Source organism: Lentinus tigrinus (genome assembly GCF_003813185.1).
Source record: "Lentinus tigrinus ALCF2SS1-7 unplaced genomic scaffold L226scaffold_1, whole genome shotgun sequence".
NCBI classification, from domain to species: domain Eukaryota; kingdom Fungi; phylum Basidiomycota; class Agaricomycetes; order Polyporales; family Polyporaceae; genus Lentinus; species Lentinus tigrinus.
Genome location: NW_027137910.1, coordinates 1764003 through 1789737, shown reverse-complemented (window position 1 = coordinate 1789737; position 25735 = coordinate 1764003). Strand labels below are relative to the sequence as shown.

The following is a 25735-nucleotide window of genomic DNA, read 5'->3' as shown; positions in this document are numbered from 1 at the left end:
CCTTCCGAGATATCAAGTACCGATGGTCCTCCGCCCAAACGACGAAGACTGTCTCCGCCGCCGGAAGCTCTATGCACGGAATCCAACACCATGTACCTTGGTTCCTTCATCGTCGACAAGGCATGGAGTACTGTCAAAGGATCAGGTTACATCAAACCTGGCGAAGAGATTCGTATCGAACGCGAACAGGAAGACAAGCCTCCGCCGCCTTCGAAGAAACTTGCGAAGAAGGACAAAGGCAAGGACGGAAAGAAGCAGCTCACCATCGCGAACATGTTCAAGCCCGCACCAGCGAAGCCTACCAGGAAGAAGCAGGATACGGTCGTCCGAGTCACCAACACACGAGGGTTTGGTGAGCTATGTACTCCGGTCTCTAAGAACTTCGAATAACTTGAACCTACGCAGAATTCGGTCGATTACCACAAGACGTTGCGTCTTGGATCTCGCGTCTCTTGGACTTGGGTGTGTGCGGTTCCATCTTCTGGCACTTTTTGGTACTGATATCCGGTGCAGACATCGTCGAGTTCAAGAGATGCACCGTGGTTGACTGTCCGCAGAAGCTCTCGACCGGTGCCGACATGATCGTGTCCTTGTCTGTGTATATGAAACCTTCTGCGTTCAAACCACCCGAGCTCTCTTCGGACGATAAGGCGAAAGTCATGTTCAACGAAGGCTACGAGACAGAAGCAGAGCAGATCCTGCGAGAGCGAAAGCGCGCCCTCGTGAACTTGTTCAAGAAAATCCACCTGAAGCCACGGAAGAGCAACGACTTGAGACACAGCGGCAAATTGGATCAGCAAGACCTGGAGTTATTAACTCAACGTCCTGCCGTCATGAAGCCAACGCAAGGTGGTACAGCTGGTAATGGAGACGAGGACGACGAAGGCGACATCACGGAAGAGCAGATCAATCTGATATATAAGAAGTACGTCCGGCCACATCATATGATCTTGACGACATACTTAGGGCGTCATAGAGCGCAGCAGAACGACAGCAGGCTGGGAGAAATGGAGCCCGCAGATACGTTCACGCTAACGCTACGGGGTTATCAGAAGCAAGCTCTCTTGTAGGTCATAATTCCCTTGATCACCCTTGCGTTGTATTAATGTCTGTCAGGTGGATGCACTCAATTGAGACAGGAGCGGTTTCCGCTCGTGAGGCGCAGTCGATGCATCCTCTGTGGAAGGAGTACGTGTTCTGTGAACTATAATTGCATGTTGTGTCTAATGATGTGATAGATACGTCTTTCCCTTTGATCCAAACGAGGAGATGATAGATTTGACCGCAGACGAACGGTCATTCTACTTCAACGAATACTCCGGGGAACTCAGCCTCAAATTCCCGAAGGCAGAACGGAAATGCAAAGGTGGTATCCTTGCGTAAGTCCATGATGTTTGCATACCCAAAATTGCTGCTGATATGTCGTCATACAGCGACGGTGAGATTCGTGGAGTTGTAGCATGCGCCATTCGGTCACTGACAATGTGTATGTTTCCGTCATTCGGTCTCCGTGCCTGCAGAAAGTGAGTGCGGCGTCGAACATTCACTCATAACCGTGTCTCACCTATCATGCCAGTGGGTATGGGGAAAACGATCATGCTTTCTGCACTCATCCAGACAGCGCGCGAGCCGGAGCCTGCTGCAGAGGTTGACGCGAACGGCTCTTCGCGCGCTAAACAACTCAGGCTCAATAGCGCTTTCCGCGTGGTCCAGAATCCTTCACCAGCGCAACGCAAGGGTCCCTCTGCAACTCTTATCGTAGCGCCGACGTCGCTCCTAGCTCAATGGGCAGAGGAGTTGCAGCGGTCGAGTAAGCCCGACACGCTCAAGGTGTTGGTATGGCACGGACAGAATCGACTGGATCTCGATGCTGCCGTCGATAACGAGGCCGCCATTACAGTGGTCATCACTTCGTATGGGACGTTGGTTTCGGAGCATGCCAAGCACGAGAAGCAGCCGTCCAGTGTCTTTGAAGGTGCGTCAGTGTGCGCTCGAGACAGGCCCTATCCGCTGACATTGCCGTGCGACAGTTGAATGGCTTCGTGAGTAGTACACACATGTATTTATCATGCCGTGTGCTCACGACGTAGCAGGCGTCGTGCTTGACGAAGCACACCATTGCAAGTCTAGGACTAGCAAGACTGCGAAGGCTGTTTACGCACTCCGTGCGCGAAGACGATGGGCCGTCACGGGTACTCCTATCGTCAACCGTCTGGAAGATCTGTACTCGCTACTGTACGTCGATGCGCGATTCTTAAGCTCACCCGATTGACCTAGTTGATCCTAGTAAATTCCTCGATTTCGCGCCGTGGTCGAATTATACCTTCTTCCGCTCGTAAGGACCCTAGCACTTCGCGGCTCACTGAAAATACTGACACCGGGACCAGATTCATTACCCTCCCGTTCCTCGCACGTGATCGCAAGGCAGTCGAGGTTGTCCAAATCATCCTCGAGAGTGTCCTGTTGCGTCGGGAGAAGGACATGTTGGACACCGACGGCAAACGGATTGTCCAACTGCCACCCAAGGAGGCAAGTCGGCGGGCGTCATGTTTCCATCTAGCCCATTTTGAGTTAACATATCGTTCGTAGATCAAGTTCGAAAATCTAGAGTTCTCGCCACTAGAGCGCAAGATATACGACTTGCTGTACTCGGATGCTAAGAAGGACTTCGAGCATCTTACAGAGAAGGGTCTTGTCAGCCGCAACTACACGCACATACTCGCCATGCTCATGCGGTATGTTTCTATGCTGATGATGACCACGATGCTCAAACGAACTTTCATAGGCTCCGTCGAGCGGTCTTGCATCCCAACCTCGTCCTCTCATCGAACGAAGGGGTGGCACCGAAGGCACCTAGTGGCAACGGCGCAGTTGACGTTAAGGACCTCATCCAGAAGTTCGGCGAAGGAGAGAACACGGTCGGGGACAACAAGGTGTACGCCGAGGGCGTCCTCGCGAACCTCGCGCAAGAGGAAGATGTGGAGTGTCCTATCTGTTTCGACGTAATGGAGACACCAGCCATCCTGCCCGAGTGCATGCATCAATGGTACGTTGTTGCGTATGCATATGCGATTTACACCCTTACCGAGTGCCTGTATAGCTGCAAGGACTGCATCATCGCCTTCATCGAGAAGTGCCGAGAGAGGGGCGAGGATGGGAAGTGCCCGACGTGCTCCCGAGGTCCTGTCAAGGTGAGACACATCTCCCGCCGTCTTCCTGCCCGTCTTGCTGACGTGTCGCTCAGGAGAGCGACCTGCTAGAGATCGTTCGCTCCAGGCAGAACAGCGGGGACAAAGCCAGCGACGACGGTCAGCCTCCGACGTCCACCGTCATGTTGCGACGAAACGACTTCCGGTCATCAACAAAGCTCGAAGCACTCGTCCAGCATCTCCGTGCGTGCTCTTCTGATATCATCTTCCGTTTCCCACTCAAGTCGCGTCTGCTCGTCCAGGGCGCCTCAGGGACCAGGACCCCTGTTTCCGAGCGGTCGTGTTCTCGCAATTCACGTCCTTCCTCGATCTCATCCAGGCGGTTCTCGAGCGCGAAAACCTACCGTGGTATCGGTTCGACGGCTCGATGGACATCAAGAAGCGCAACGAAGCCGTCGCCGGGTTCAAGGCGTCTTCGCGCGACGCGAAGGTTCTCATCATCAGTCTCAAGGCCGGCGGCGTGGGGTTGAACGTACGTCTCCTGTTCCTCTACATCTATGTTCAGTATCCGCCTGACAGACATCTCTTCAGTTGACGAATGCGAACCACGTCTTCATGGTAAGTCGCCCATCTCCCCTTCGACCGCCGGGCGCCCTAGGATTAATGTTGTGGGATTCCTGCAGATGGACTGCTGGTGGAACGCCGCTACTGAGAACCAGGGTATGTGGTCTATGTGCTGCTGCTCTCCGCGCTTCTTCTAAAACGTCCGGCAGCTATCGACCGAGTCCATAGAATAGGACAAGAGAAGACGGTCTACGTTACGCATTTCATCGTGGGTGGCCTTGTCTTCGCCCGTGTCATGTGTCTGATCTATTATGTCTCAGGTATCCGGGACCATCGAAGGACGTATTCTACAGATCCAGAAGAGAAAGACGGCCATTGTGAAAGAAGCATTCAAGGGCAAACGGGATACCGATCCGGAAAGTATCGAGAACTTGAAGATCATGTTTGGTGACGACTAGATAGATACCTGCCTTGTATGCTTCATCTGGAACTTGCATATGATACATTCACCTCAACTTTTGCAATATAATCGTAACTGCGTGATGACAACGGTGTCTAGAATGCAGAAAGAAAAGATAAAACCTGATGAGAGTGGGATTCGAACCCACGCCCTTTCGGACCAGATATGTGCGGTGGGTTTGAATCTCAAACACCTAACCTTAGTCTGGCGCCTTAGACCGCTCGGCCATCTCACCATGTCAACAGTTTGTGCATGGAATATCATGCTTATGCTGGGACACGGCTGCCATCACAGGGCAACCCACACCCCAAGCAGAGTGCTAGCGAGGAAGGTCAAGACACCGCAGAGCAACGGGGACGATATGACGCCCGCGTGCACCCCGAGTGCAGAGTTTCCAGTGTTGGTGGCTGTGGCCCTGTACAAATCCCGAGGAGAGTCAGCTTCGTTCTCAGCGGCAAAAGTTACTGAGATGACTGGTGCGTACGCATGTAGTGATGATGGTATAAGCTTGGCCAGCGATGGTGGTGGCAAGACCCACCCCGTCGGTCGCAAGAGTGAAGGCCTCGCCGCTGGCGTCCTTGACGACGGTCACGACATCTTTGCCGATAGCTGGAGCATGCGTTCATGAGCAATATAGCCATAGTGTGGGATGCACGATGTTGTGGTTATACTGACTTTCGACCGCGGTTTCTATACCGTCGACGGCTGACTTGACGTCGCTGGCGATCGATTTGACTGTGGGTAGAGCGTAGTAAGTGAGTCGCGGCTGCTGTCATTGATGGATAGCGTGCATGAGCGTACACGGATCCGTGATGTCTACAGGATGCTGTGAGTCTCTTCGCCTCATGCGTATGAAGAAGGTATTGGCGACTGACCTCGCTTGGCCGCGCTGACGGCCGCGCCGTGGGCCAGAAACGCAACGACGGACAAAGTGTAGAAGAAGGCAGCGACAAGGGCAGCGCGGAACATGGCTTGAGGCTGGTGACTGAGCGGGGTGTCGTGGAGGGAAAAAAGAGGTCGAGAGAACGAATAAGAGGCAAAGAGGCGAAGAAGTGAAGGAAGCTGGGGTCCGTTGGTCTCATGAGAGACGAAAGCCCTCTTCTATGTACCAGGAGTTGCGCAGAGCATGACGGTTGCGCCTTGGCGGCATCATGCAGATGGATACCACCGCCAGCAGGGGTTGCTGTGGTGAGCGGCGACATCGCTCGTCACAGACATGTGCGGACGCATGAGAACCGAGCATGGCCACGCACATGCAGCTCCTAAGGAGTCTGAACTGCGGTGAGACGTAGTATAAGGCGGTGCAGATAGTAGAAGTAGCGTACCGTCAAACCACAAGCGGTGGTTGATTTTGCCTTGAAATCTGGTCTTGATATGACGAGCGGCAGAGGCTGTTATGTCGAGCGGGAGCAGATGCGCAATCTGAGCGAAGTCCTCCCCGAGGACAACTTCTGGACACGTTGATTCAGCGACGTGTATTCTCATGCCTGTGCTGAAGGCATTCAGAAGGGTCGTACCTTCTCGACGCGCTCGCATTTGCGCCCGAGCCACATCGTGGGTTCAGAGTTTGTCTTTCACCCACGAGGACGTGCAAACGGCCTCGCATCCTAAACTGGGTGAATACCTTCGAGGTAGGCTTGATAACTCAAGAAGCGCTGCAGAGGACCAGAGGATCGGCGTACGGACCTTGCCCGCGACGGTGCAGCTTGCTATGGAAATCATCGGTCTCTCCGCCGTGTTTCCCACGATGCGTGTATCGAATATTGAGACTCGAGGGAAAAGCTCGTATCAACGACACTACTCGGACCGCTATCAACGATCTCACCTGCTAGGTTGCCATCCTGGCCGGTTCAGCACACATCGAATGATCAAGTGGAATAGATATGGAACTCATAGGGGCACACAGCATCATCTGGAGATCATGCAATGGATGAGCAAACACGGGCAATCATGACGGTACTATACATACAGGGGAGCCATGCATACCAAGAAAGCGAAGGGACAACAATACAGACTGCAAGTCCAACTCTCGTAACCACCATAAGTACAAGCACAACAAGAGAGCGAGAAGCAAGAATCAGACGATGGCTTCCCCGATGGAGAAGTGGACCTGGTCGCCCTCTGCGAGAGTGAGGCGGACGGGCAGGCGGGGATCAATGCGGACGGGGGCGCTGGAGCCGACAAAGAAGTCGCCACGGGTGAAGTTGCGGGTAATGGCGGCGGTCTCTTCTTCGGTGAGCGGGCGCGGCCGCTTGTTTGGGCGGAAGGTGGAGGTGGAGGCGCCGGTGGGGTTTGCTGCGTTTGACGTGAAGCTGTTGCTGTAGTCGTAGTAGGGGGGGTGTGCGAGGCCCTGCATTGGCGGGGGGTATGCCATGGCGGCGAAGGGGGGCACTTGGGCTGATGAGAGGCTGTGAGAAGAGGAGGATGAGTGTGGGAGCTGGGAGGAACATACGTGGCTGGGCCTGGTTCTGGTGGTTATCGGCGTCTGGGTCGGGGTAGGCGCAGGAGGCCCCGAGGCCGCGCTTCAGACAGCTCTGGAGAGGCGGTGAGGAGGGGGAGGGGGGAGGGGGCACAGGGGGGAGATACCTGGCAGGGGAGCTGTTCGCTGCATCTTGTTTTCCCGGCATGGCAGGCGGTGCAAGCCCTGCGCACGGAGGGCGCCTTGGCTGTACGGAGGCGGTCAGGAGGAGGAGGACGGGGAGAGGAGAGGGAGAGGAGACGGACGCTTGCGGCTGGAGTCGGCGGGGGACGCGGAGGAGGTGCCGGAGAGGGAGTGGCCGGGCTGGTGGGCGAGGTCGGGGAGCTGGTGGTTGTGTTGCTGGAGCTGCTGTGTGTCGATCGACGGAGCGGCCGCGTCCTGGGCCGGCGTGGACGCCTCAGAGAGGGCCGACATGGAGGTGATGGGCGGGGCTTCGGAGCGTACGGTCAGCCTCCGTCTATATCCCCCGCACGTGCCCCCCGTCCCCTCCGGCCACAGCCGCCTCCGGCGTCCCGGCTCCGTCGCTGTCTAGACGCGCACCGGCATCTCCGGCCTTGGTTTCGGACCATCATCATCATGTCTGCCCCGCATCCCCACTCGCCCCCGCACGACGCACCCGTCGGCTTCGACGACTTTCAGTTCTTCAACGTCGCTGTGCCCCCGCCGCCCCCGCTTCCCCCCTCCAACGAGCTCTTCTCCCAGTCAGAGACCACCGACTTCTTCGGCTTCCTTGACAACTTCGAGTGGGACTTCAACCTAGACGGCCTTCCACAGCTCCCGGACGTCCCAGATCCTCTCTACCACAGCCCGCTCCAGGAGACTGCCCCGCCCGGCCTCGAGCAGCTGCCCCCTTCTTCCTCGCTCTTCAATGCCCAGTCAGAGCAGCAGCAGCAGCGACTACCAGCACCTCCGCAGCCACACCCAATCTCACAACCCCCGCAAGCTTCTCTGTATACCCACGTACCTGATACCAAGCCACGAGTACGTTCCCGAAGTCGCTCTCCGTCCTCATCCGCGTCCCCCGCATCCCGCGACCCCTCGGCTTCTTCTCGCGTCAAGCCCCTCCTCTCCACCCCACAGAAGAGGCTTAACCACATCATGTCCGAGCAGAAACGCCGAAACGCCATCCGCGACGGCTACATGCAGCTCACCACCCTCCTCGCTCCCGCCGGCGCGCCCCCAGGCTCAGGCATGCCCACCAGGGGCCGCCCCAAGGGCAGTGGCAGCCGCGGCCGCGGCACAAAGGGCAAAAGCGGTATCCTCTTTCGTGCCAGGGAATACATACACTGGCTCGAGGAGGGCAGAGATGCGCTTCTCGACGAGGTGACCAGGCTCGAAGCTGCCGCCGGCATTCGATAGCAGCATCCGCCGCTCGCAGGGTGCGTTCACCTCTTCTTCTTCCTCGGCCTTATCCCCCAGTGTGGCTCAATCCGTCTTCCAGCGCACACTACTGCATCCTTGGCCTTTTAGCGCCCCCACCATGCCGTCATACTCGGTGACGTTGTGTCCGAAGCCTCCATCGGCTTGATACAGGCTGCAGCCTGATGGATCTTCGCTCGAAGACCCGGGCTAGGTTGCCGGCCGATCATGTGCCGCAGCCGTCTGCTCAGCGCACTCCCTTCCCAGCATTGGCACTGTCCATGCTTCCGGCGCAATTGCACCCCCAGACATCGCAGGGAGTGGCACTCACGATACCCCGGAGATGCTTGCTATTACCCGTTTCTCCCGCCCAGCATTACATGCCGGCGTGCGTCCTAGTCATCGCAGCATACAAACATCATGTATTGGTACGGCATACCGTGTACTCTACTCATTGCTCACGTACATTACATCTCGTTCATCAGTCATCAGAGCACCCAGACGAACACAATCACTGGACTGGTGCAGCGCCCGGCGTGGTACCAGGGATTTGGGAGGATCGAGCGGAGGCCCAGGTATTGTCCGGACCGCATAGAGGCATATGAGCGGGTTGCGTGCGGAACAGGCATGAGACGTCGCTGCTGAAACGCGGAGACGTATCATTGGTATCATACTGCGCAAGTCCAAGTCGACCCGGAACACCTTGTCCCTTGAACGGCGTGCACTCTGTCGGCAGACAGATGACAGGTCTCCCGTGCTGCACCGACCGCGGACAAGACCACCCGTCGATCGCCTTGAATAGAGCGGCTTCTTGGCGTCGACTGGGACATCGCCATAGATATAGCCTCCAGCGTACCGAAGTGCATACAGTTGCGTGGCGCTTGCACGTCGTCCTGTATCCAGCTCGGCGCACCGCGCAGTCCTCTTCGAATGTCTCGGCTTGTCGAGGCGGCCCAGCATTGACTCACATCGGGCGTAGCTGCCCAGTGCCCATGGCCCGCGGGACGATGCCCGAAAGCGGCTCAGGATAGACCACTAGACCGTCTCCGGCACAGATCAGCGGTGTCGGTGCCTGTCAAGACAAGATGTTCATGTCATTGCTCAACGTCAGGAAATTCGCAATGGGGTTAGACGCACCCGCGCAGACAGAGCGGCAGCCCTAGCCCGACCCGCGCGCGACTGCGACGGTGATAGAGCTGCCCCCGCCCGCGCCCCCTCGCGTCTCGTGGGTCTCACGACAGAGTTGTTTGCCCCAGCGCCCCCGACTGCACCCATGTGTGCCGGCATTGGCGACTGGTGTGCCTGGCCGCCCTGGCAGGGTGACACTGACGCGACGTCGTTCCCTCGCCCCGCAGTCGCTGTCGGGGTCGGAGCCCGGGCATCTCCTGCGCAGACGCGTTGTGCGACGCGAATGGCAGGTGGCGGGCTAGTTCCGGGTTTGGGACGTAGGTACCCAATACTGGAGCGCTTGCTGCACGCCGCGGGTGCTGGGCGCTGAGCAGGTGAGCAGGGCGTGGGGCGAGGAATAGGAAGGGATAACGTGTCGATCCCAGAGGAGCGGTCGTCGCGGGTCTGTGTGGGAGAGGTTGGGAACGCTAAAGTTGACCGAGTGAACTCTGACTTGCATTTGGCCTTGCACGGCTGCCGTGTGCTGAGCAATTTGCGCTAGACGATGAGCTGACGAGCTGACGAAGTGGTATTGCGTTCACCACACAGGGAGATTACGCACCGGTGCCCGAGGCGTTGCGGGGCCGTCGATAGCACGAGGCATACCCGTGGCAATGTCGCAGCAAGCGAGCTAGGTAGTCCAGGCACCCTCACGCGTACGCGCAGGAAGTGCCTGGACTTGAGCTAAGGTGGAACGGAGTCCCTTCGAGGCGGGATCAGCATATGCCTCAGTAATTTGCCAATGGGGGCCGCATGACTACAACCCGCTCGAACGCGGGAGAGGAAGAGGGTATTTGGCCAAGGACACTCAGGAAAACTCAGTCAGCGTTCACAGGTGTTGGCCGAGTGATTAGAAGACTTACCGTAAGTATAGTTCACAAGAGGAAGGTATTGGTGTTGCGCTTCGGGAAGTCGGCACCGCTCGAACAGACGCGTCAGCCCGCCGTCGGACACGGATTATGGGTTTAGGCTTATTCTTGAGAGGACCCACCTACGTAACAAACTAACGTAAGTTCTGACAGGGCGAACAGTCGATACAGATCTGGAAACGTTACCGGAGCGCCTCTTTCGTGAGTGATTGCGTCCCGGCGCAATGGTGATCTGAGCAATCACCGTCGCGGCGGACAGAGCGCGGATGAGAGGTTTGGGCCGCGACGCGATACTTGATTGGTGCCAGAGCGGGGGGAATCGCCCCGCCGCTCTCATCCATGGGAAAACTTCGGATGCATCATTCTGAGCAGCCGGACGTCAAGGCGGAAGCGCCCTCCCCGACGCTCTGGCCGTCATGGAACGCGGGTGGAGAGAGGCCCGGTGGGTGGTCGGTGGGAACGTGCGGACGTTGGTGTGGGTGGAGGCGCACCTGGGCAACCACGACCGTCGGGTCGGTGGGGGCGCCTCACTCCGAACAACAGATGCATTACCCAAAAGGTCAGAGCGCGGCCTGAAGATGCGACCGTGCCCATACTCCCGACTGGTGCCTGAGATGATAGGACAGACTTCGAGGGTCATTCGCGACAGACTTAGAAGCAGAAGGGCTGCTTGGTGCGTGTGCGACGTATCGTCTTCATCGGCGGCCCCGGCCCAGAATGACCCTATCTCCGTGGGCCGTTGGAGTCACCGCGCAAATGGCTCAGCCTGAGCCAGGAAGTCGATGCATTGTCGTAAGTGAGGTTCTGAGAGGTGAATGTCAGAAGATAATCTGCGTGCAGACGACCATTCAGTCGTAATACGCGGGTGTTGGCTCGCACGAAGTCGCACCTGAGGACGACCCTGGCGGGAAATGATCTCTCAAGGCGATCGTGCCCGACATTCAACGCTGAACGCTAAGTGCCCTGGTACCCCTGCTCTCTCACTCTAAACGATCATGGGTTCACCCGTGTCGAGAGAAAGACGAAACGCATTAGGCAGGATTTCAGAGTGAAGTGATCTACGCACAATCCGTCATTGCACCTCTAAAGCTTAGTGCGGGAAGACATCCTCGTATCCGCAGAAGACCATATGGTGATCCCACGCAAGACGATCTGCTGCGCCAGCGAGATGAGCTCTCGTGCTTCCGGCCGAAGGCTTCCGGGGTATGAGGGAGAGGCGGTTGGTGAGTACAGACGTAATGACGGCGATTGCCTTCAAAAGGTCCACAGAGACGCATCAGACCGCAAGAAGGCACAAGCTGAGAAAGCACCGTTGTATGTATTGACCCTGACAAGGCTTGCACGGCACGGAGGAGTATTATGGGCGTGCGGAGTAGTCTGGGAGTAGTGATTCAGCGTATATGCTCATCGGCCTCGGCATACCAGGTGGATAGACTTTGGGGTCCGGACACAGTCGGAAGTCGGGGTGCACAGGATGTGTCCGCTTGCAATCCTGACGACCGACCGAGGCAAATGGGCGGGAGTGCGGGTACTGATTGGTCGGGGGAGATCAGTGACAGTCGCTCAGTCGCTCTCATCGCTGGGAAAATCTCACAGTCGCTCATCATTGCAACGCAGGGCGTACTCGTACTGATCACGCTAGCCAGAGTGAGATGCTGGCGATGTCGAGCGAGACGGCGATTGCAGTGGCTAGTCGAGGTAATAAGGCAAGAAGGGATTGGACTTGGAATAACGCAGTGGGTCGGCGGAGGCAGTACGCGTTGGGCGCTCGGCAAGAGGTGGCTGAGAGGTCCGGATATGGAAGGCTTGTTTGTTCGCGCACAGCGTCGGATCAGGCTGGCCACTCGAGCCGACTTCCACCTCACCTTCCTCCCGTCCCATCTCTCATGCACTCTATTTCCGCAAGTCTCGATTGTGCTGACACTGTCAATGGTCTCATGTATCGGTCATGCACCCCCGGTCGCTCAATACCACCCGTGCTTTGGTAGCTCAGGCAAAGGCAATTCCGCCGTGAGACACCTGTGCTCGTCGATTTGTGTGGTAGATCACTTACCTCACCCACTGACAGGAACAATCATGCACTTTGTCAGGGATGCGCTCGCACATCAACGCAGCAGGGCGGCAAATATTCACGACACTGGACTGCGCTGCTTGGTCGCAGATATTGCTCTCGAATACGGATAACATTGCGACTCAAGGGGGCGCTGGTCCCTGTCTGCAGTCCCACGGACGAAGCTGTATTCGCGCGAGTGCCGCCCTCCAGGTCCAGACAGATGGTTTCCATCATTCCATTGGGGCGCATTCCTCCGGCACCGAGCTGTACCAATGCGGATGCCACTTGTAGACCGACAGGGATCGGGGCGCGCTACGAGCTTCCGTGAGAGGTAAGGTTATGTCGTCTGTTTCGCATGCCTCTCACGTACACCGAAGGTTTCGCGCGACGGCCGCTCTTCAGGGCGACCATGATTGAATGCCGTACCACAGCAATGGGCGTGCCAAACAAGGGAGAATCTCGACGACCGCCGCTATAGGGCGCCGACTGCGATTGCACTGCTCATACATCTATACCAGAGCGTCCGGCCATGGGAAGGCTATAAAGGATGCGAGTCCGGTCGCCCCTCAACTCAACTCGAGCCCACTTGAGTACCTGAGCAACCCTCCTCTTGCGCCATGGCAAGGTTCCAGTCCCTACTCTCCTACATCACCCTTCTCTTCGTCGCGTCGACCTATGCTGCCATCGGCCCCGTCGCTGACCTCACTGTCACCAATGCTAACATCAGCCCCGATGGCTTCGAACGTGCCGCTATCGTGGTCAACAATGTGTTCCCCGCCCCGCTGATCACGGGAAACATGGTACGACTCTTACGTCTTCCACCCCATGTATTGTGCTCATTGGTCCAATTGCAGGGGGATAACTTCCAGTTGAACCTCGTCAACCAGATGACCAACCACACCATGCTGAAGACCACTAGTATCGTAAGTAGTGTGATGACCTTAACCGCCGCTTGAGCGCTCACTCATCATACCCGCTCTAGCATTGGCATGGCTTCTTCCAGAAGGGCACTAACTGGGCCGATGGCCCTGCCTTCATAAACCAGTGTCCCATCGCCAGTGGTAACTCCTTCCTCTATGACTTCCAGGTGCCCGGCCAAGCTGGTGAGTCACCTTAGGCTACAGTCACGTAATCTCTTCCCGACTCGGTCTCTTCAGGCACCTTCTGGTACCATAGTCACCTGTCCACTCAGTACTGTGACGGCCTTAGGGGTCCGTTCGTCGTGTACGATCCTAACGATCCTCACCTCAACCTCTACGACGTCGATGACGGTAATTGTCTCCTGTACATGTGCTCTCGGAGGTATGATCTGACGAGTACATTCAGACTCGACCGTCATCACCCTGGCCGACTGGTACCATGTTGCGGCGAAGCTCGGTCCACGGTTCCCGTACGTGTTACTAACCAGTCTTGCGAACACCATAACCATGTGCTCACTTTTTGAACGTGCAGGCTCGGTGCTGACTCGACCCTGATCAACGGTCTCGGTCGTAGTACCTCTACCCCGACGGCCGACCTGGCTGTCATCAGCGTGACCAAGGGCAAACGGTAGGTATCATTTGATGGCTGCTAAAGTGTGAACTTTTTCCGACCGCTATTTCTGCAGATACCGGTTCCGTCTCGTGTCGATTTCCTGCGACCCCAACTACACCTTCAGCATCGATGGTCACCAGCTGACTGTCATCGAGGCCGACGGTGTGAGCACCCAGCCGGTCACTGTTGACTCCATTCAGATCTTCGCTGCTCAGCGTTATTCGTTCGTCGTGAGTGATATCGTCTGCGCGCCATATCTAGCAAAACGTATGCTGACGTCCCGACCGCTCCATAGCTCAATGCCAACCAGGATGTGGACAACTACTGGATCCGTGCCAACCCGAACTTCGGTACTACGGGCTTCGCTGACGGAGTCAATTCGGCCATTTTGCGCTACGATGGTGCTGACCCCGTCGAGCCCGTCACGAACCAGACGGGCACGACCCTGCTTCTGGAGACTGACCTCCACCCGTTGGCCTCCATGCCGGTGGTATGTGATTTCAACTCCAGCAACAGATGAGACATCCTGAATAAGTTCTCTTGCCTACAGCCCGGCCAGCCCACTCAGGGCGGTGCGGATCTCAACCTCAACATGGCTTTCAACTTCGTGCGTTGATTTTCCTCAAACCAGCTCTAGAACGCACTGATCATCTTCCTCCAGGATGGCACTAACTTCTTCATCAACGGCGAGTCGTTCACTCCCCCGACTGTCCCGGTCTTGCTGCAGATCATTTCCGGGGCCAACACCGCGCAGGACCTCCTCCCCTCCGGCAGCGTCTATTCGCTCCCGTCTAACTCGTCTATCGAGATCACATTCCCTGCAACCACCGCCGCTCCTGGTGCACCGCACCCCTTCCACCTGCACGGTGTAAGTCCCTTGCACTGCTGTGCCAGCTCCGACTCGCGCTCACATCGTATCTTTAGCACGTCTTCGCTGTCGTCCGCAGCGCAGGCAGCACCTCGTACAACTACGACGACCCCGTGTGGCGCGACGTCGTCAGCACCGGCACACCCCAGGCGGGGGACAATGTAACGATCCGTTTCCAGACGGACAACCCGGGCCCGTGGTTCCTCCATTGCCACATCGACTTCCACCTCGATGCCGGCTTTGCCGTCGTCATGGCTGAGGATATTCCCGACGTCGTGGACGCCAACCCTGTGCCCCAGGCATGGTCGGACCTCTGCCCGACCTACAACGCTCTCGACCCCAGCGACCAGTAGATGGTACGTTGATTGGAAGTCGTATGGTATTGTGGACGGACTCAGGTCGAGTTGGTATCTATGTCGGCTTCGGGCTTCGGGACTTTCGGATATCCGGATCACAGTCACTCGCTACTCACTCCTCTACTCATACTTGGTAAAAGGCTGGCTACAGATATATGGTCGGTCTCGTTTTCGCGCAGATTTTCGTATGTATTGTACTACGTAATGGGGTGAATGGAAAACAAAGTGAATGATATTCAACCACAAGTACTGACGTCCGGATACATTCCGTTGGCAGCAGGCGCGTTAACTCCCTCAACATATTCCGGTCCCACCGTAAATCAGGAGCGCGAGTCAGAAGGCCAATCCGCAATCATCGTCGCCTGTCCAGTCAAAGTGAATGTGTGCTTCAGCTCGCCGGTGGTGTCCAGAGCGACGGTATACGTCCCCGGGTACACCCACTTCGCTCCGGTCTCGTCCGCGCGCGCAATCGCGCCGAGCGTCACCGGCAGCTCCGCCACGGTGCTCTTCCTCGGGGCGAGCGAATGCACGCGCGTGTACGATACGAGCTGCTTGTTCGGGTGAGGAGCAGGACCAAAGCTCCCGCTCACGAACAAGAGTGCGACGTAATCGGAAGTGACCTTGCCCGTGTTCGTGACGCGCACCCCGAACGTATCCAACGGCGCCAAGTCGAGGAACGCGGCGCTCTGCTTTCCCTTCGACACGAGCTGCGCGATGCTGTACGACGTCGTGGGCGTCCGCGGCGCTCCCGCCCATGCGAAGGAGAAGGTTGTGTAGTGCAGCCCGAATCCAAACTCGAAGACGGGGGCGCCAGTGTACCACTTGTACGTGCGCCCTGGGTTTGTCGCACTCGGGCGGAGCGTCATGTCCGTCATGGGGACTTGATCGGCGTATGCTGCCGGGTACTGCGTGATGGGAAGGCGGCCAGCAGGCGCGGCCTTGCCTGTCAGGATGTCGAAGAGGGCTGTGCCGCCACTCTGACCCGGGTATCCGCCCCAGATGATCGCGTTGACCTGTGTGAAATAGAGTGCGACGTCAGCATCCGTAACTTATAGTCGGTCCCAAGCCGGGGGCTAGGACACATATGTACATATGCGACATGCGCAGACAAGAATGTGACGTACCGCGCGACTGTTCTTCAGCGCCGTGTCGTCGAGCTGACCGCCTCCGAACTGTGCCACAACGAGAGGTTTGCCCACGCTCTCGAGCTCCGCGACAAGATCGAGCTGGTTCCCGGGCCACGTTACGTTTAGTCGGTCGACCGACTCGCGCTCGACGGTCTCATCCAAACCTCCCGCGAAAATGACTGCGTCCGCGCGCTTCGCGGCGGCGACTGCAGCGGGGAAGCCGCTCGTATCGTTGCGGGTGGTCACGTTTGTCCCGAAGACGTACTCGACGTCAAAACCTGCTTGCTGAGCACCGAGGAGGGGGCTGATGAGGAACGGTGCAACACCGAAGTAGTTGCCTTGCATGAGCTGCGTAGCGTTGGCCCAAGGCCCGATGAGCGCCAGTCTGCGGATGCCCTTCGAGAACGGAAGGACACCGTCGTTCTTCAGCAGAACCATGCCCTCTACGGCGGCGGTGTGCGCAAGTTGTTGAGCCTCGGGTGTGTTTACGTCTGACCAACCGAGCTGACGGTAGGGTTGGGACTCGGGAGGGTCGAAGTAACCCAGCCTGCGATATGTGTTAGCTAACAAGTGGGAATCCCTCAACTATGTCCGTACCTGACAAGTGACGCGTATTGGCGGGATGCAGCCCGCTTGAGATCGGTAGAGTTGATGATGCCTCTTGCTAGCGCATCCGGAAGGTAGGTAGACGAGAAAGTTCCGCAGTCGATATCTGTCCCCGCAAGCAACGCGTCCGCCGCGGCTTGCGCTGGATCATCTGTGTAGTTGTGAGGGGTGTAGATATTTTGAACGGCGTCGCAGTCGCTGGTCACCCATCTGTCGTCCGTAAAGCCCCATGTATCCCTTAGAATATCCTGGAGGAGGAAACTGTTTGCGCATGACGGGATTCCATTGACGGCGTTGTACGAACACATCACGCTAGCGACCTTTGCATCGCGCACGCACGTCTGGAAGGGGGGAAGGTAGTATTCGGAAAGGTCCTGCTGAGTCACTTGCGCGTCGAATCCATAGCGCTGAATGCCTTCCCAATTGTCCAAGTCGTATGCGGCGTAGTGCTTGCAGTCGGCGACGATCTTGAAGTAAGGCTTGGGGTCGACTCCTCCCTGAAGACCTACGATGAGGTTGTAAACATATTGCTGCAGATGGAGGGGATCTTCTCCGGGAGTCTCCTGCCCACGACCCCAGCGAGGGTCCTTGAACGCTATAAGGTGCGGTTTGAGTTCAGCCAACGAACCTGGATGACGTCATTGGGAACAAGTACGCACGATTGATATTCGGCGTCCAGTAGTCCAGTCCAGCACGACCAGCATTGTTGAAAGCCCGAGCCTCGGTACTCACGATGGTGGCGACGGCCTGGATAAGAGGGTCGTCGAACGCTGCGCCCATGAGGATTGGCTGCGGAAAGGAGGAGGCATGACTGAAATCGCCGGAGGGTGCAAAGGTCACACCCGGGCTTTGGGCGACACCGTGCTAGAGAATCTGTCAACACTATGCTGGTAGTAGTAGAAGTGACGACATACAAGGCCTTCAGACCACCAGTTGTACGCCGGAAGACCCAGACGGGAAACACCTGGAGAGGCATTGACGGTGTTGTTCGTCAACTCTTCGTCCGTCCACAGGTCAATCAAGGCCCGGGCCCTGGTGATGGCGTCCTTGGAGGTGTCGCAGACAGTGTTGTTCGCGAGTGGCCCATTGACGCAATCGGGAAAGCCGTACGCCTTGACAGACGTTGTGCCGACCGCGAATGCGATGAGCAGCGTAGAGAGACGACGCATGGCGTTCGCAATCCAGAGAGGTAGGTAGTTCAAGAGGGTATCAATGGGAAACTCCATCGCGGCCTCTTCAGCCTTTAAAACCTGGTCGGAGGCAATCTGGCTCAAAGCAGAGGCAGCGGCTGGCCAGCGAAGAGAACTCCAGCGTTGGCAGACGCATCGATGATTGGAGTCAGCAAGAAGGTCAGCTGCAGCGGTCAGAAGGTGGACTCAATATGTGTTCGAAGCTGCATTTGACGTTTTCGCGGGGCGTACGGGAGGACTGTCCGCCGCGGCAAAGATGACGGCAGGAGCCAAGCCATACTGACGTGACGCCGTGTCACACGCGACTACGATCAGCCGAGCGCACAGCCAAATCCGGCGGCGTGGATGGACGGTCGTCCGTTGTGGCAACAAACCACTCGGACACGTTCTTCCATGCCACCACCACCTCCCCACGACCCAGAGCCGCCATGGCCCATTCCTACTTTCAACCTTCGAATTGAGGACATCGCACATCCCGGCGCAAAACTCTTCCTTGACCACATCCGCCCAGATGAAGCATTACGGAACGCCGTCGTCACGGTCTGTACCTGGCTCTACACTCCTGAATCCGTCCCGAGAAAGTAAGCTATGCGTTCCATGCTATCAGAACAGCCCAGAATGACACACTCGCCATTCGAAATCCGATTGCTACTCCTGCCGATGCCGTCACCGCCCACCGTAATCTTTCTCCGCGGTCACGCTGTCTGTCCGTATGACGCTTCTCTACGGGTGCCCGCGCCGCCGCTGCCAGTGTTCAATGCGTTACGCTCGTACTCCGGCCCATGCCCGGCGTCGCGCACACCTTTGGCTCCCCGACGCACAAGGAGATCCACTTCTCACTTGATCACATTCGCAACTCCGAGTCACGCGCCAAAGACGAGATCCTCGGTGTCCTCGTCCACGAGATGGTCCACTGCTACCAATACAACGGGCAGGACAAGTGTCCCGGTGGCCTGATTGAGGGCATCGCAGGTTTGTCTATTCTTGCGGATCTCCGGTCGGGCATATCCACTGATCTCGACATCTATCGCGCGGCCCGTAGACTGGGTACGGTTGAATGCCGGATATTCTCCTCCGCACTGGAAGCGGGATACGGACGGTGACTGGGACGGTGGCTATCAGAAGACCGCGTACTTCCTAGAGTGGATTGAGGGTCGGTACGGAGACGGTTCTATCCGGGAACTGAATGAAGGCATGAAGGATAAAGAGTATGATAAGCACATATTCAAGGACGTGACCGGTCGGAAGGTGTCTAAGTTATGGAAGCTGTACAGGGCGCACCTCGAAGAGCTGCAGGGCCCGACTCTCTAGTGTTGTATTATGGGATACCCATCGTGTTGTGGATTCGCTTCGGACTGTTAAGTTGGATAGTATATCGGGATGACCTCCCAGAGCTGAACGAACAGTACACACGCATCTACTTCGACTTCGCAAGTGCCGCCCTCGGTTTCTCCACCATCTGGTTCCATAGCAACCGGTAGACGAAACCCCTGGGGAACTGTCGCAGTACCCAGATCATTGTGCTGCCGTACCCAATCGCGAAGTATCTAGGGGGATCCGTCCGCAATACCTTGCCTACAAGCTCCCTCGCGTACTGATCCAGGGGTGTTCCAGCCGAAGTAGCGTTCGGGTCGAACCGTGCCCGGATGACGTCGAGGTAGTCGGTGAAGAGCGTGGTCGGAGGTGGACCCGCGTTCTGATTCTCGCGCTTGATGATATCGGACTGTGCGCCACCTGAAGAGACGAGCACGACGGAGATGTTGAACGGGCGGCATTCCATGTAGAGCGCGTCGGTGATCGCATGAAGCGCGGCTTTGGTTCCCGCATATATACCCGCAAAAGGCAGGGTCCTGCGAGCATCAGAGTTCAGCAAGACTTCTTGCGCGGGATTATATCACCGTACAATTCGCCCACAAAAGAGCCGATGTTCACAATAGACCCGCTCTTCCGGGCTGCCATATGAGGGATCACTGCCCGAGACGTACGAACGACGCCAAAGACGTTGGTGTCGAACGCCCGCTGTATCCGCTCGTCATCCACGTCGATGACAGGTCCTGGAAACATGGTTAGAGTTATCGCTTACACCAACGTCGTAGATATCTTACCGGTGCACGTCATCCCGGCATTGTTGACCAGAATATCAATATGTCCTTCTCTCTCGATAAGTTCTGCGATTGCCGCCTTCACGCTGGCGTCATCCGTGACGTCCATACGCAGCTGCGCGATATTCGGGTAGGTCAATGTGGCCATGGCATCCAGCCTCCGGGCAGTCGCGTAGACCTTGCATCCTCTCGCTGCGAACTCTTGGCATCTAGACGACAGCAGCTAGGATCAGACAGATTGTACAAGTAGGTCGTGTGTTTAACCTACAAGGCGAATCCGATCCCACCTGCAGAGCATCCGGTGACCAGGACTACTTCCGGGATCGACATAGTTCAAGAGCTGAGAATCTGCGCGTATGATGGATACTCGACCGGGAGAGGTAATGCAGTATCAGCCTGGCGTCAGAACGACATGACGAGATCTCCTTAAATACGAAACGGAGCTTGAGGCACTCGGACGAAACATCGCGTCCCCATGCCTCTGAGTTCGGAGAATCGCAGGCTTGGTAACGGGCGTCCAAAGCACGGAGGAGTCCGTTGTCGGCATTGGTAAGCCGGCACTCGCCAACAGGCACAGGACGACTAGGCTCGCTAGGTCCTCGTACCTCGAAATACTCATTGTTATAAGAACCTGTAAGCCGAACGCATGTACGGTGGTTATATCGACCGTTCTCCGTCGGAATCTACAGCCACCAATAATCATTCGGGAGCGTATCGGCACTGTCTCGCTGAGTGGTTCACACTGACATACCCATGTAATGTATGGCCTCAGAACATTCGTTGTAGTGTTCACTGTTCGTGAGATTAATTGACCTTATGCACTGCGATAAGTAGCAAGCTCATCTGCAGTTCCGCCTATGTCCTGCGTCAGGCAGAGCACGCATTCTCACAGAGCGGCGATTACGAGGTGACGTAACGCACTCACGGGTATTGCTCAGGCTTTGCAGAAGGCTGACGATTTTACCACAAGACATTATGCTTCGAAAGAGGCGCCGGACACGAGGATGCTTCTCGCCATGTGTCTGGTGTCCACAGCTGCAGCTGAAATAGATGCGCCTGAGGAAACATCGCGGTGGATCGGCCCAGAACATGGCTGGCGTTGAGTGACGGATGAGGAAGTGGCCAAACAAGGGGCAACAGGGCGAGCGCCTCCGGGACGGGGGAGCCGGAACGGGGAGGGCGTTGGTCGTTGGAACAAGACTCGGACGTCGCAGCACAATTGCACGGCGCGGATATTAGGCCTTCGCGCGGGCCCCAACCTCTAGCCGACTGTGCCCATGTCTTCCCCCTCAGAACTCTATCTCCCGCCCTCTCTTCCCTACCCCATCAAGGTCGTCTCTCTCGCCGTCCAGCCCAACGCCGACGTGCAGCGCGGCACTCGCCTCCTCAACTACTCCTTCACCCATACAGCCCCCGACGCGCGCCCCGAGCTCCGTTTTGGCACATGGGACTCCTCCATCGAAGGCACCGTCTCCAGCTGGGCCATTGCCAAGGACGACATCATCTCCCACCGTCGCGCGCGCGAAGCCCCCGTCCTTTCCATCCTTGAACCTTGCAAGCATGGCGTCCAGCTCGGCGGGCTCTGTTGTCTCTGTGGGAAGGACATGACAAGGTTCGTTCTTACCCATCGCCACTCGCGCGTCGTACCCTCGCGTCAAGTGCTCTCGTCTCATGCTCCCCTCGCAGTTATGATTACACTGGATACTCGGACGCGTCCCGTGCTTCAATCCAGATGACACACCTTGCCAACGGCCCCCTTGTCTCCCTCGAAGAAGCTCAGCGCATAGAGCAGGAGACGGCACAGCACCTCTACCGTTCCCGCAAACTCTCTCTTATCGTCGATCTCGATCAGACCATCGTCCATGCTACTGTCGATCCCACCGTTGGCGAGTGGATAGCCGAGGGTGAGGCCTGGGAAGCGCGTCAGGCCAAGAAGGCCGCAGGGACAGAGGAGAAGGAGACTGAACCTGGTGAAGAGGGTGCCGGCGGAGATGACGAAGTCAATCCCAACTGGGAAGCACTGAAGGACGTCAAGAAGTTCAGGCTGGGCCCCGAGGCGCTGGGTCAACCACACCAGCGGAACAAGGGGAAGGGGAAGGAGAAGCTCATCGAGCAGGAGGGCTGCATGTATTACATCAAGCCGCGGTACGTCCACATCGCCAACATGCTCGTCGCGATTGGCCTGACGCAATCGCAGTCCTGGTTTGCTAGAGTTCTTGGAGACCATGGCCACCAAGTATGAGATGCACGTTTATACCATGGGTACGCGTGCTTACGCAGAGGAAGTCTGCGCCGCCATCGACCCTGACGGCAAGATCTTCGGTAACCGGATCCTTAGTCGAGATGAGAGCGGCAGTGAGTATCACGCCTTTGACATCCCGAACTGCGGCGCTGACATGCACCCGTGAGGTTTGACGCAGAAGAGCTTGCAGCGACTCTTCCCATGCGACCAGTCCATGGTGGTAATCATCGATGATCGTGCGGACGTCTGGGAATGGAGTCCAAACCTCGTCAAGGTCATACCATGTAGGTTCATCAGTCAAACACAATGGCGCCCAGCCTGACACATCTTCGGAAGATGACTTTTTCGTTGGTATTGGCGACATCAATTCCACATTTCTACCCAAGTTACAACCACTTGCTCCCGTAATATCCCCTCCGCCACCTCCCACCACAGCCGATCCCTCCGGGCCCGAACCTACAGTTTCCCCTCCCGATGCCGATGCCGATGCCGATGACGACGAGGACGAATCCGACCTCGAAGATGACCTCGTGGAGTCATCCGACAACTCCCCCTCGAATACGCAAGAGGATGATGTTGCTTCCTTGGAGAAGGACGAGATGCTCAACCAGAACACGCTTGCGCTAGAAGCGCAGTTCGAGGATCGCCCGTTAGCGAGGAAGCAAGAGGAGCTTCAGCATGAGAGTGCCGAACAGGCTGCGAGTGAGAACGAAGAGGCATCATCGGAAACTGTTGCTCCGCAGAATGGCGACTCTTCGCCCGCTCCCGAACACAAGAAGGAGAAGCATGTTCGGAAGGCGCTGCTCAAGAACGACGACTCGGAACTTGAGAGGGTCAAGAAGGTATGTCACGCTCATATCTGATCCTGCATCCAATGAGCCGAATTGTCGTCATAAGATCCTCAATCTTGTTCATGAGCGGTTCTATGCCGCGTATGATGCCCGCAAAGAAGAGCACAAATCCCCGAAGAAGAAACACGGAAAGCATTCAGAAGCACCTATCGATTACGATGTTCGGGTAGGTTCAGCGAGATGGTCTCGACGACTCGATGCTGACGCTGCCCAGACAATCATTCCGCGGATGCGATCGGATACATTGGCGGGTTGCCGCTTACTCTTCACGAGTATTGTGCCGACTGGCGTACGGCCAGAAACTACGGAAATCTGGAAGACGGCGACGGCCTTCGGCGCGGAATGTTATACCGAACTTACCCCCCTCATTACGCATGTCGTCGCAGCCAAGGTAAGCGTGTTCGCCACATCAACACCCCGCGGAGCTCATTATATGCGCACAGCTCGGCACCGAGAAGATTTATAGAGCACGCAAAATGCCCTACATCAAGATCGTCTGGGTGCAATGGCTGAACGACTCCATCGCGCTCTGGCAGCGGCAGGACGAGACTCCGTACCTGGTCGAACCCGAGCCCGCAAATACAACCGATGGCGGCGGCGCGGCGCTTGCGAGTCCTCATTCGGATCCTCATCAGATCAGTTCTGACCCGGAACCGGATGCAGATGACTGGGATGAGCTCCTCGAGAGCGCGGCCGCAGGGCGGACGATCGGGCCACTGGGCGTTCAGGGTGCCGGGGGCGGTGAGGAACTCGAGCTCGACGAGGTGGATTGGAACGCCATCAACGATGAGGTCGAGGCTGCCATGAACGAGAGCGATGATGGGGAGGGGGACGGGGATGGGGCGAGTGTGAAGAGTGGGATGTCGGAGGATGAGACCTCGTGGACGGACGAGACTAACAGTATCATCAGGCGAGTTCTTACCTTACGCTGCGTGTCCGAGCGCGTGCTGACGTGTATGTCGGGGCCTTCAGCAGTACTACATCGACACCTCGATTAAAGCGGAAACGAGTGCGAAGCCTAACACCATCAGACGTCGCCAATCTGAACGGGGCCGACTCGGATGCGCTCCGGTCTCCGCTTGCGAAGCGCAAGAAGCTCGCTTTGACCCGGTCAGGTGCATCGAAGCTCAAGGAGGGGATTACGGCTGAGCAGCTACGTGCCACCCCCACGAAGACGAAGGGCAGCGATGATGACGATGGCAGCACACGGAGCCAGCGGTCATCACCACTCAACGGTGGCGGGGATGATGATGACGACGATGACGACGGCACAGACGGCGGGAGCGAGTACAACATGATCGAAGACGACTTCCTCGCCCGGGAGCTGGAGGAAGAGTGGGGATAACAATGGCCGTAGTGCTGCCTCTCTCGCTCGCTGTTAGTCCGTCGGGTGCTTTCGTTGTACTGTTGTGTTCGTCCGTCCGTCCGTCCGTGCTGTGAATACTAACTACTTGGCTGTGTGGTATAGTAGTATAGCGACATCTAGTGCCGTTTGTACCTATAGGATATATATTCGTATACCTGCGACGCCCTACCTACACTTTACCACTATGGAACAATATATAGTACTTATTGATGTTGGCGGAGAGTAGCTTACGGGTCTTTCAAGCCCACAGACAACAGACAAGAGTGTGGCCTGCTCTATGTCATCAAGTCGCCATTTACAATATAGTCGTCCTCAGCAATCGATCGGCATAATTGAGTCGCACTGGAATGGATGCCCGGGCAACCACGACACTTTCCATTCTGGGACGCCGGTGGTGTCTGAAGCGTACAGTACGCGTCTGGCGTCTCTGACCGAACCAGTCCTCTTTGTCCTCCGACATGTCTCGATACCCATACGGCCTGTCCCCCGACATTACTCCCACAAGTACGCCGACGAAGCTCACGAAAGCGCAGAAGTCACGCGCAAGACGCGAGCCCTCAGGCGTGTTCTCGCTCTTCTCCCCACCCCAGATCCAGCAGTTTCGCGAGGCGTTCTCCTTGATTGACCATGACGGAGACGGACTGGTGGGCGAGCAGGATCTCAAGCACATCTTCAGTTCTCTCGGTACGTCCATCCCCATGCTCTCAGCAATGTTCGAGCCGCTCACGGCTGTCTTTCCTCTCGCAACACCCTGCACTATTGTCGAACAGGCATCTCACCATCCCGTTCAACGCTGGACCAACTTCTCGCTGACCGCCCTGGGGACAGGCGAGGCAGTCTCGGTGGCGGGGCGCACTCGCGCGGGCCTTCAGATGACGGCGGCTCGGACCGCGGTATCACGTTCCCGATGTTCCTCACGATGATGGGCGAGCACCTGTACGACTTCGACGCGGAGTCGGAGCTGTTGGCTGCGTTCGAGTGCTTTGATGAGGGCGACACGGGAGTCGTGAAGTGCGATGAGATACGGAAGTGGCTCGGGGATGTGGGCGAGCGGATGGACGAGCACGAGGTGAGTTGCATAGTCTCGACTATGTGGCGAAGGCGTAGGGGAGGATGGAGTAACTTTCGTGAGGAAGATGCTGATCGTTTCCCCGACAGATTGATAAGCTCCTGAAGGGACCATTTACAAGAAACGGACAGTTTAATTACCGGGAATGGGTCAAGGTGCTCAGGATCAACACGGACAATGAAGAACCGGAAACTCAGTGATATGCTACTTGCGCATCGGACGGTGTATGATATACCTTGTAACATTTACGACATCTTCATGACGTTTTCCCTGACATCTCGCTATCGAGTTGGCTTGCCTGGCGCCATACGTGAACGTAACAGGT

At 57.0% G+C, this 25735-nt stretch overlaps 10 protein-coding genes and 1 non-coding gene across 11 annotated transcripts; 6 read left to right on the top strand and 5 right to left on the bottom strand.

The window, feature by feature from the left end:
* Nucleotides 1–273: 273 nt before the first annotated feature.
* On the top strand, nucleotides 274–4171 carry L226DRAFT_541643 (uncharacterized protein; the record flags this gene model as incomplete). The annotated part of the gene is made up of 17 exons (XM_067682076.1): nucleotides 274–352; nucleotides 406–925; nucleotides 977–1066; nucleotides 1117–1188; nucleotides 1239–1369; nucleotides 1577–1975; nucleotides 2094–2235; nucleotides 2288–2335; nucleotides 2388–2529; nucleotides 2590–2735; nucleotides 2786–3046; nucleotides 3101–3191; nucleotides 3245–3392; nucleotides 3452–3681; nucleotides 3833–3869; nucleotides 3923–3981; nucleotides 4034–4171. The coding sequence occupies 17 exons, from the start codon at nucleotides 274–276 to the stop codon at nucleotides 4169–4171; spliced, it is 2733 nt and encodes a 910-aa protein (XP_067542809.1).
* A 125-nt stretch (nucleotides 4172–4296) lies between these two features.
* Nucleotides 4297–4408, bottom strand: L226DRAFT_t5. The gene has a single exon. It is a non-coding gene; the product is annotated as a tRNA-Leu (tRNA).
* Nucleotides 4409–4492: 84 nt separating this feature from the next.
* On the bottom strand, nucleotides 4493–5142 carry L226DRAFT_564839 (uncharacterized protein; the record flags this gene model as incomplete). Its single annotated transcript, XM_067683704.1, has 5 exons — nucleotides 4493–4588; nucleotides 4658–4782; nucleotides 4849–4908; nucleotides 4975–4989; nucleotides 5049–5142. 5 exons carry the CDS (start codon nucleotides 5140–5142, stop codon nucleotides 4493–4495), a joined length of 390 nt encoding a protein of 129 aa, XP_067542808.1.
* A 1108-nt stretch (nucleotides 5143–6250) lies between these two features.
* On the bottom strand, nucleotides 6251–7066 carry L226DRAFT_564838 (uncharacterized protein; the record flags this gene model as incomplete). The annotated part of the gene is made up of 4 exons (XM_067683703.1): nucleotides 6251–6570; nucleotides 6626–6707; nucleotides 6760–6839; nucleotides 6898–7066. 4 exons carry the CDS (start codon nucleotides 7064–7066, stop codon nucleotides 6251–6253), a joined length of 651 nt encoding a protein of 216 aa, XP_067542807.1.
* Nucleotides 6942–8234, top strand: L226DRAFT_20241 (uncharacterized protein). The gene has a single exon (XM_067672831.1). The coding sequence runs from the start codon at nucleotides 7229–7231 to the stop codon at nucleotides 8009–8011; it is 783 nt and encodes a 260-aa protein (XP_067542806.1). The 5' UTR covers nucleotides 6942–7228; the 3' UTR covers nucleotides 8012–8234.
* Nucleotides 8235–12717: 4483 nt separating this feature from the next.
* Nucleotides 12718–14854, top strand: L226DRAFT_564836 (Cu-oxidase-domain-containing protein; the record flags this gene model as incomplete). The annotated part of the gene is made up of 11 exons (XM_067683702.1): nucleotides 12718–12900; nucleotides 12955–13023; nucleotides 13083–13203; nucleotides 13258–13371; nucleotides 13427–13490; nucleotides 13553–13648; nucleotides 13707–13863; nucleotides 13929–14123; nucleotides 14184–14240; nucleotides 14295–14501; nucleotides 14558–14854. The coding sequence occupies 11 exons, from the start codon at nucleotides 12718–12720 to the stop codon at nucleotides 14852–14854; spliced, it is 1560 nt and encodes a 519-aa protein (XP_067542805.1).
* A 147-nt stretch (nucleotides 14855–15001) lies between these two features.
* L226DRAFT_475645 (glycoside hydrolase family 3 protein) lies at nucleotides 15002–18045 on the bottom strand. Its single transcript, XM_067676679.1, has 5 exons — nucleotides 17505–18045; nucleotides 17250–17454; nucleotides 16582–17185; nucleotides 15982–16531; nucleotides 15002–15870 (listed from the first exon to the last, which is right to left on the bottom strand). The coding sequence occupies exons 1-5, from the start codon at nucleotides 17814–17816 to the stop codon at nucleotides 15178–15180; spliced, it is 2364 nt and encodes a 787-aa protein (XP_067542804.1). The 5' UTR covers nucleotides 17817–18045; the 3' UTR covers nucleotides 15002–15177.
* Nucleotides 18046–18146: 101 nt separating this feature from the next.
* Nucleotides 18147–19198, top strand: L226DRAFT_528417 (plant basic secretory protein). Its single transcript, XM_067679355.1, has 3 exons — nucleotides 18147–18361; nucleotides 18532–18752; nucleotides 18823–19198. Exons 1-3 carry the CDS (start codon nucleotides 18174–18176, stop codon nucleotides 19089–19091), a joined length of 678 nt encoding a protein of 225 aa, XP_067542803.1. The 5' UTR covers nucleotides 18147–18173; the 3' UTR covers nucleotides 19092–19198.
* On the bottom strand, nucleotides 19198–20212 carry L226DRAFT_564833 (NAD-P-binding protein; the record flags this gene model as incomplete). Its single annotated transcript, XM_067683701.1, has 4 exons — nucleotides 19198–19630; nucleotides 19684–19834; nucleotides 19886–20091; nucleotides 20151–20212. 4 exons carry the CDS (start codon nucleotides 20210–20212, stop codon nucleotides 19198–19200), a joined length of 852 nt encoding a protein of 283 aa, XP_067542802.1.
* Nucleotides 20213–21082: 870 nt separating this feature from the next.
* On the top strand, nucleotides 21083–24653 carry L226DRAFT_556142 (uncharacterized protein). The gene is made up of 9 exons (XM_067683107.1): nucleotides 21083–21494; nucleotides 21569–22027; nucleotides 22080–22237; nucleotides 22292–22408; nucleotides 22461–22966; nucleotides 23022–23141; nucleotides 23190–23366; nucleotides 23419–23885; nucleotides 23948–24653. Exons 1-9 carry the CDS (start codon nucleotides 21160–21162, stop codon nucleotides 24318–24320), a joined length of 2712 nt encoding a protein of 903 aa, XP_067542801.1. The 5' UTR covers nucleotides 21083–21159; the 3' UTR covers nucleotides 24321–24653.
* Nucleotides 24654–24780: 127 nt separating this feature from the next.
* L226DRAFT_556141 (EF-hand protein) lies at nucleotides 24781–25716 on the top strand. The gene is made up of 3 exons (XM_067683106.1): nucleotides 24781–25025; nucleotides 25112–25410; nucleotides 25500–25716. The coding sequence occupies exons 1-3, from the start codon at nucleotides 24800–24802 to the stop codon at nucleotides 25608–25610; spliced, it is 636 nt and encodes a 211-aa protein (XP_067542800.1). The 5' UTR covers nucleotides 24781–24799; the 3' UTR covers nucleotides 25611–25716.
* The last annotated feature ends 19 nt before the right edge of the window (nucleotides 25717–25735 follow it).

Coding starts and splice junctions, on each gene's coding strand:
- L226DRAFT_20241 (XM_067672831.1), top strand. CDS start 7,229: ATGTCTGCCCCGCATCCCCACTCGCCCCCGCACGACGCACCCGTCGGC.
- L226DRAFT_475645 (XM_067676679.1), bottom strand. CDS start 17,816: ATGGAGTTTCCCATTGATACCCTCTTGAACTACCTACCTCTCTGGATT. Junction 17,455..17,504: donor ACTGGTGGTCTGAAGGCCTT/GTATGTCGTCAC, acceptor CAGATTCTCTAG/CACGGTGTCGCCCAAAGCCC. Junction 17,186..17,249: donor CTGGACGCCGAATATCAATC/GTGCGTACTTGT, acceptor CGCACCTTATAG/CGTTCAAGGACCCTCGCTGG.
- L226DRAFT_528417 (XM_067679355.1), top strand. CDS start 18,174: ATGCCACCACCACCTCCCCACGACCCAGAGCCGCCATGGCCCATTCCT. Junction 18,362..18,531: donor CCTGAATCCGTCCCGAGAAA/GTAAGCTATGCG, acceptor CGCCGCTGCCAG/TGTTCAATGCGTTACGCTCG. Junction 18,753..18,822: donor CCTGATTGAGGGCATCGCAG/GTTTGTCTATTC, acceptor CGCGGCCCGTAG/ACTGGGTACGGTTGAATGCC.
- L226DRAFT_556142 (XM_067683107.1), top strand. CDS start 21,160: ATGTCTTCCCCCTCAGAACTCTATCTCCCGCCCTCTCTTCCCTACCCC. Junction 21,495..21,568: donor TGTGGGAAGGACATGACAAG/GTTCGTTCTTAC, acceptor CTCCCCTCGCAG/TTATGATTACACTGGATACT. Junction 22,238..22,291: donor TAGTCGAGATGAGAGCGGCA/GTGAGTATCACG, acceptor TGCACCCGTGAG/GTTTGACGCAGAAGAGCTTG.
- L226DRAFT_556141 (XM_067683106.1), top strand. CDS start 24,800: ATGTCTCGATACCCATACGGCCTGTCCCCCGACATTACTCCCACAAGT. Junction 25,026..25,111: donor GCACATCTTCAGTTCTCTCG/GTACGTCCATCC, acceptor ATTGTCGAACAG/GCATCTCACCATCCCGTTCA. Junction 25,411..25,499: donor AGCGGATGGACGAGCACGAG/GTGAGTTGCATA, acceptor TTTCCCCGACAG/ATTGATAAGCTCCTGAAGGG.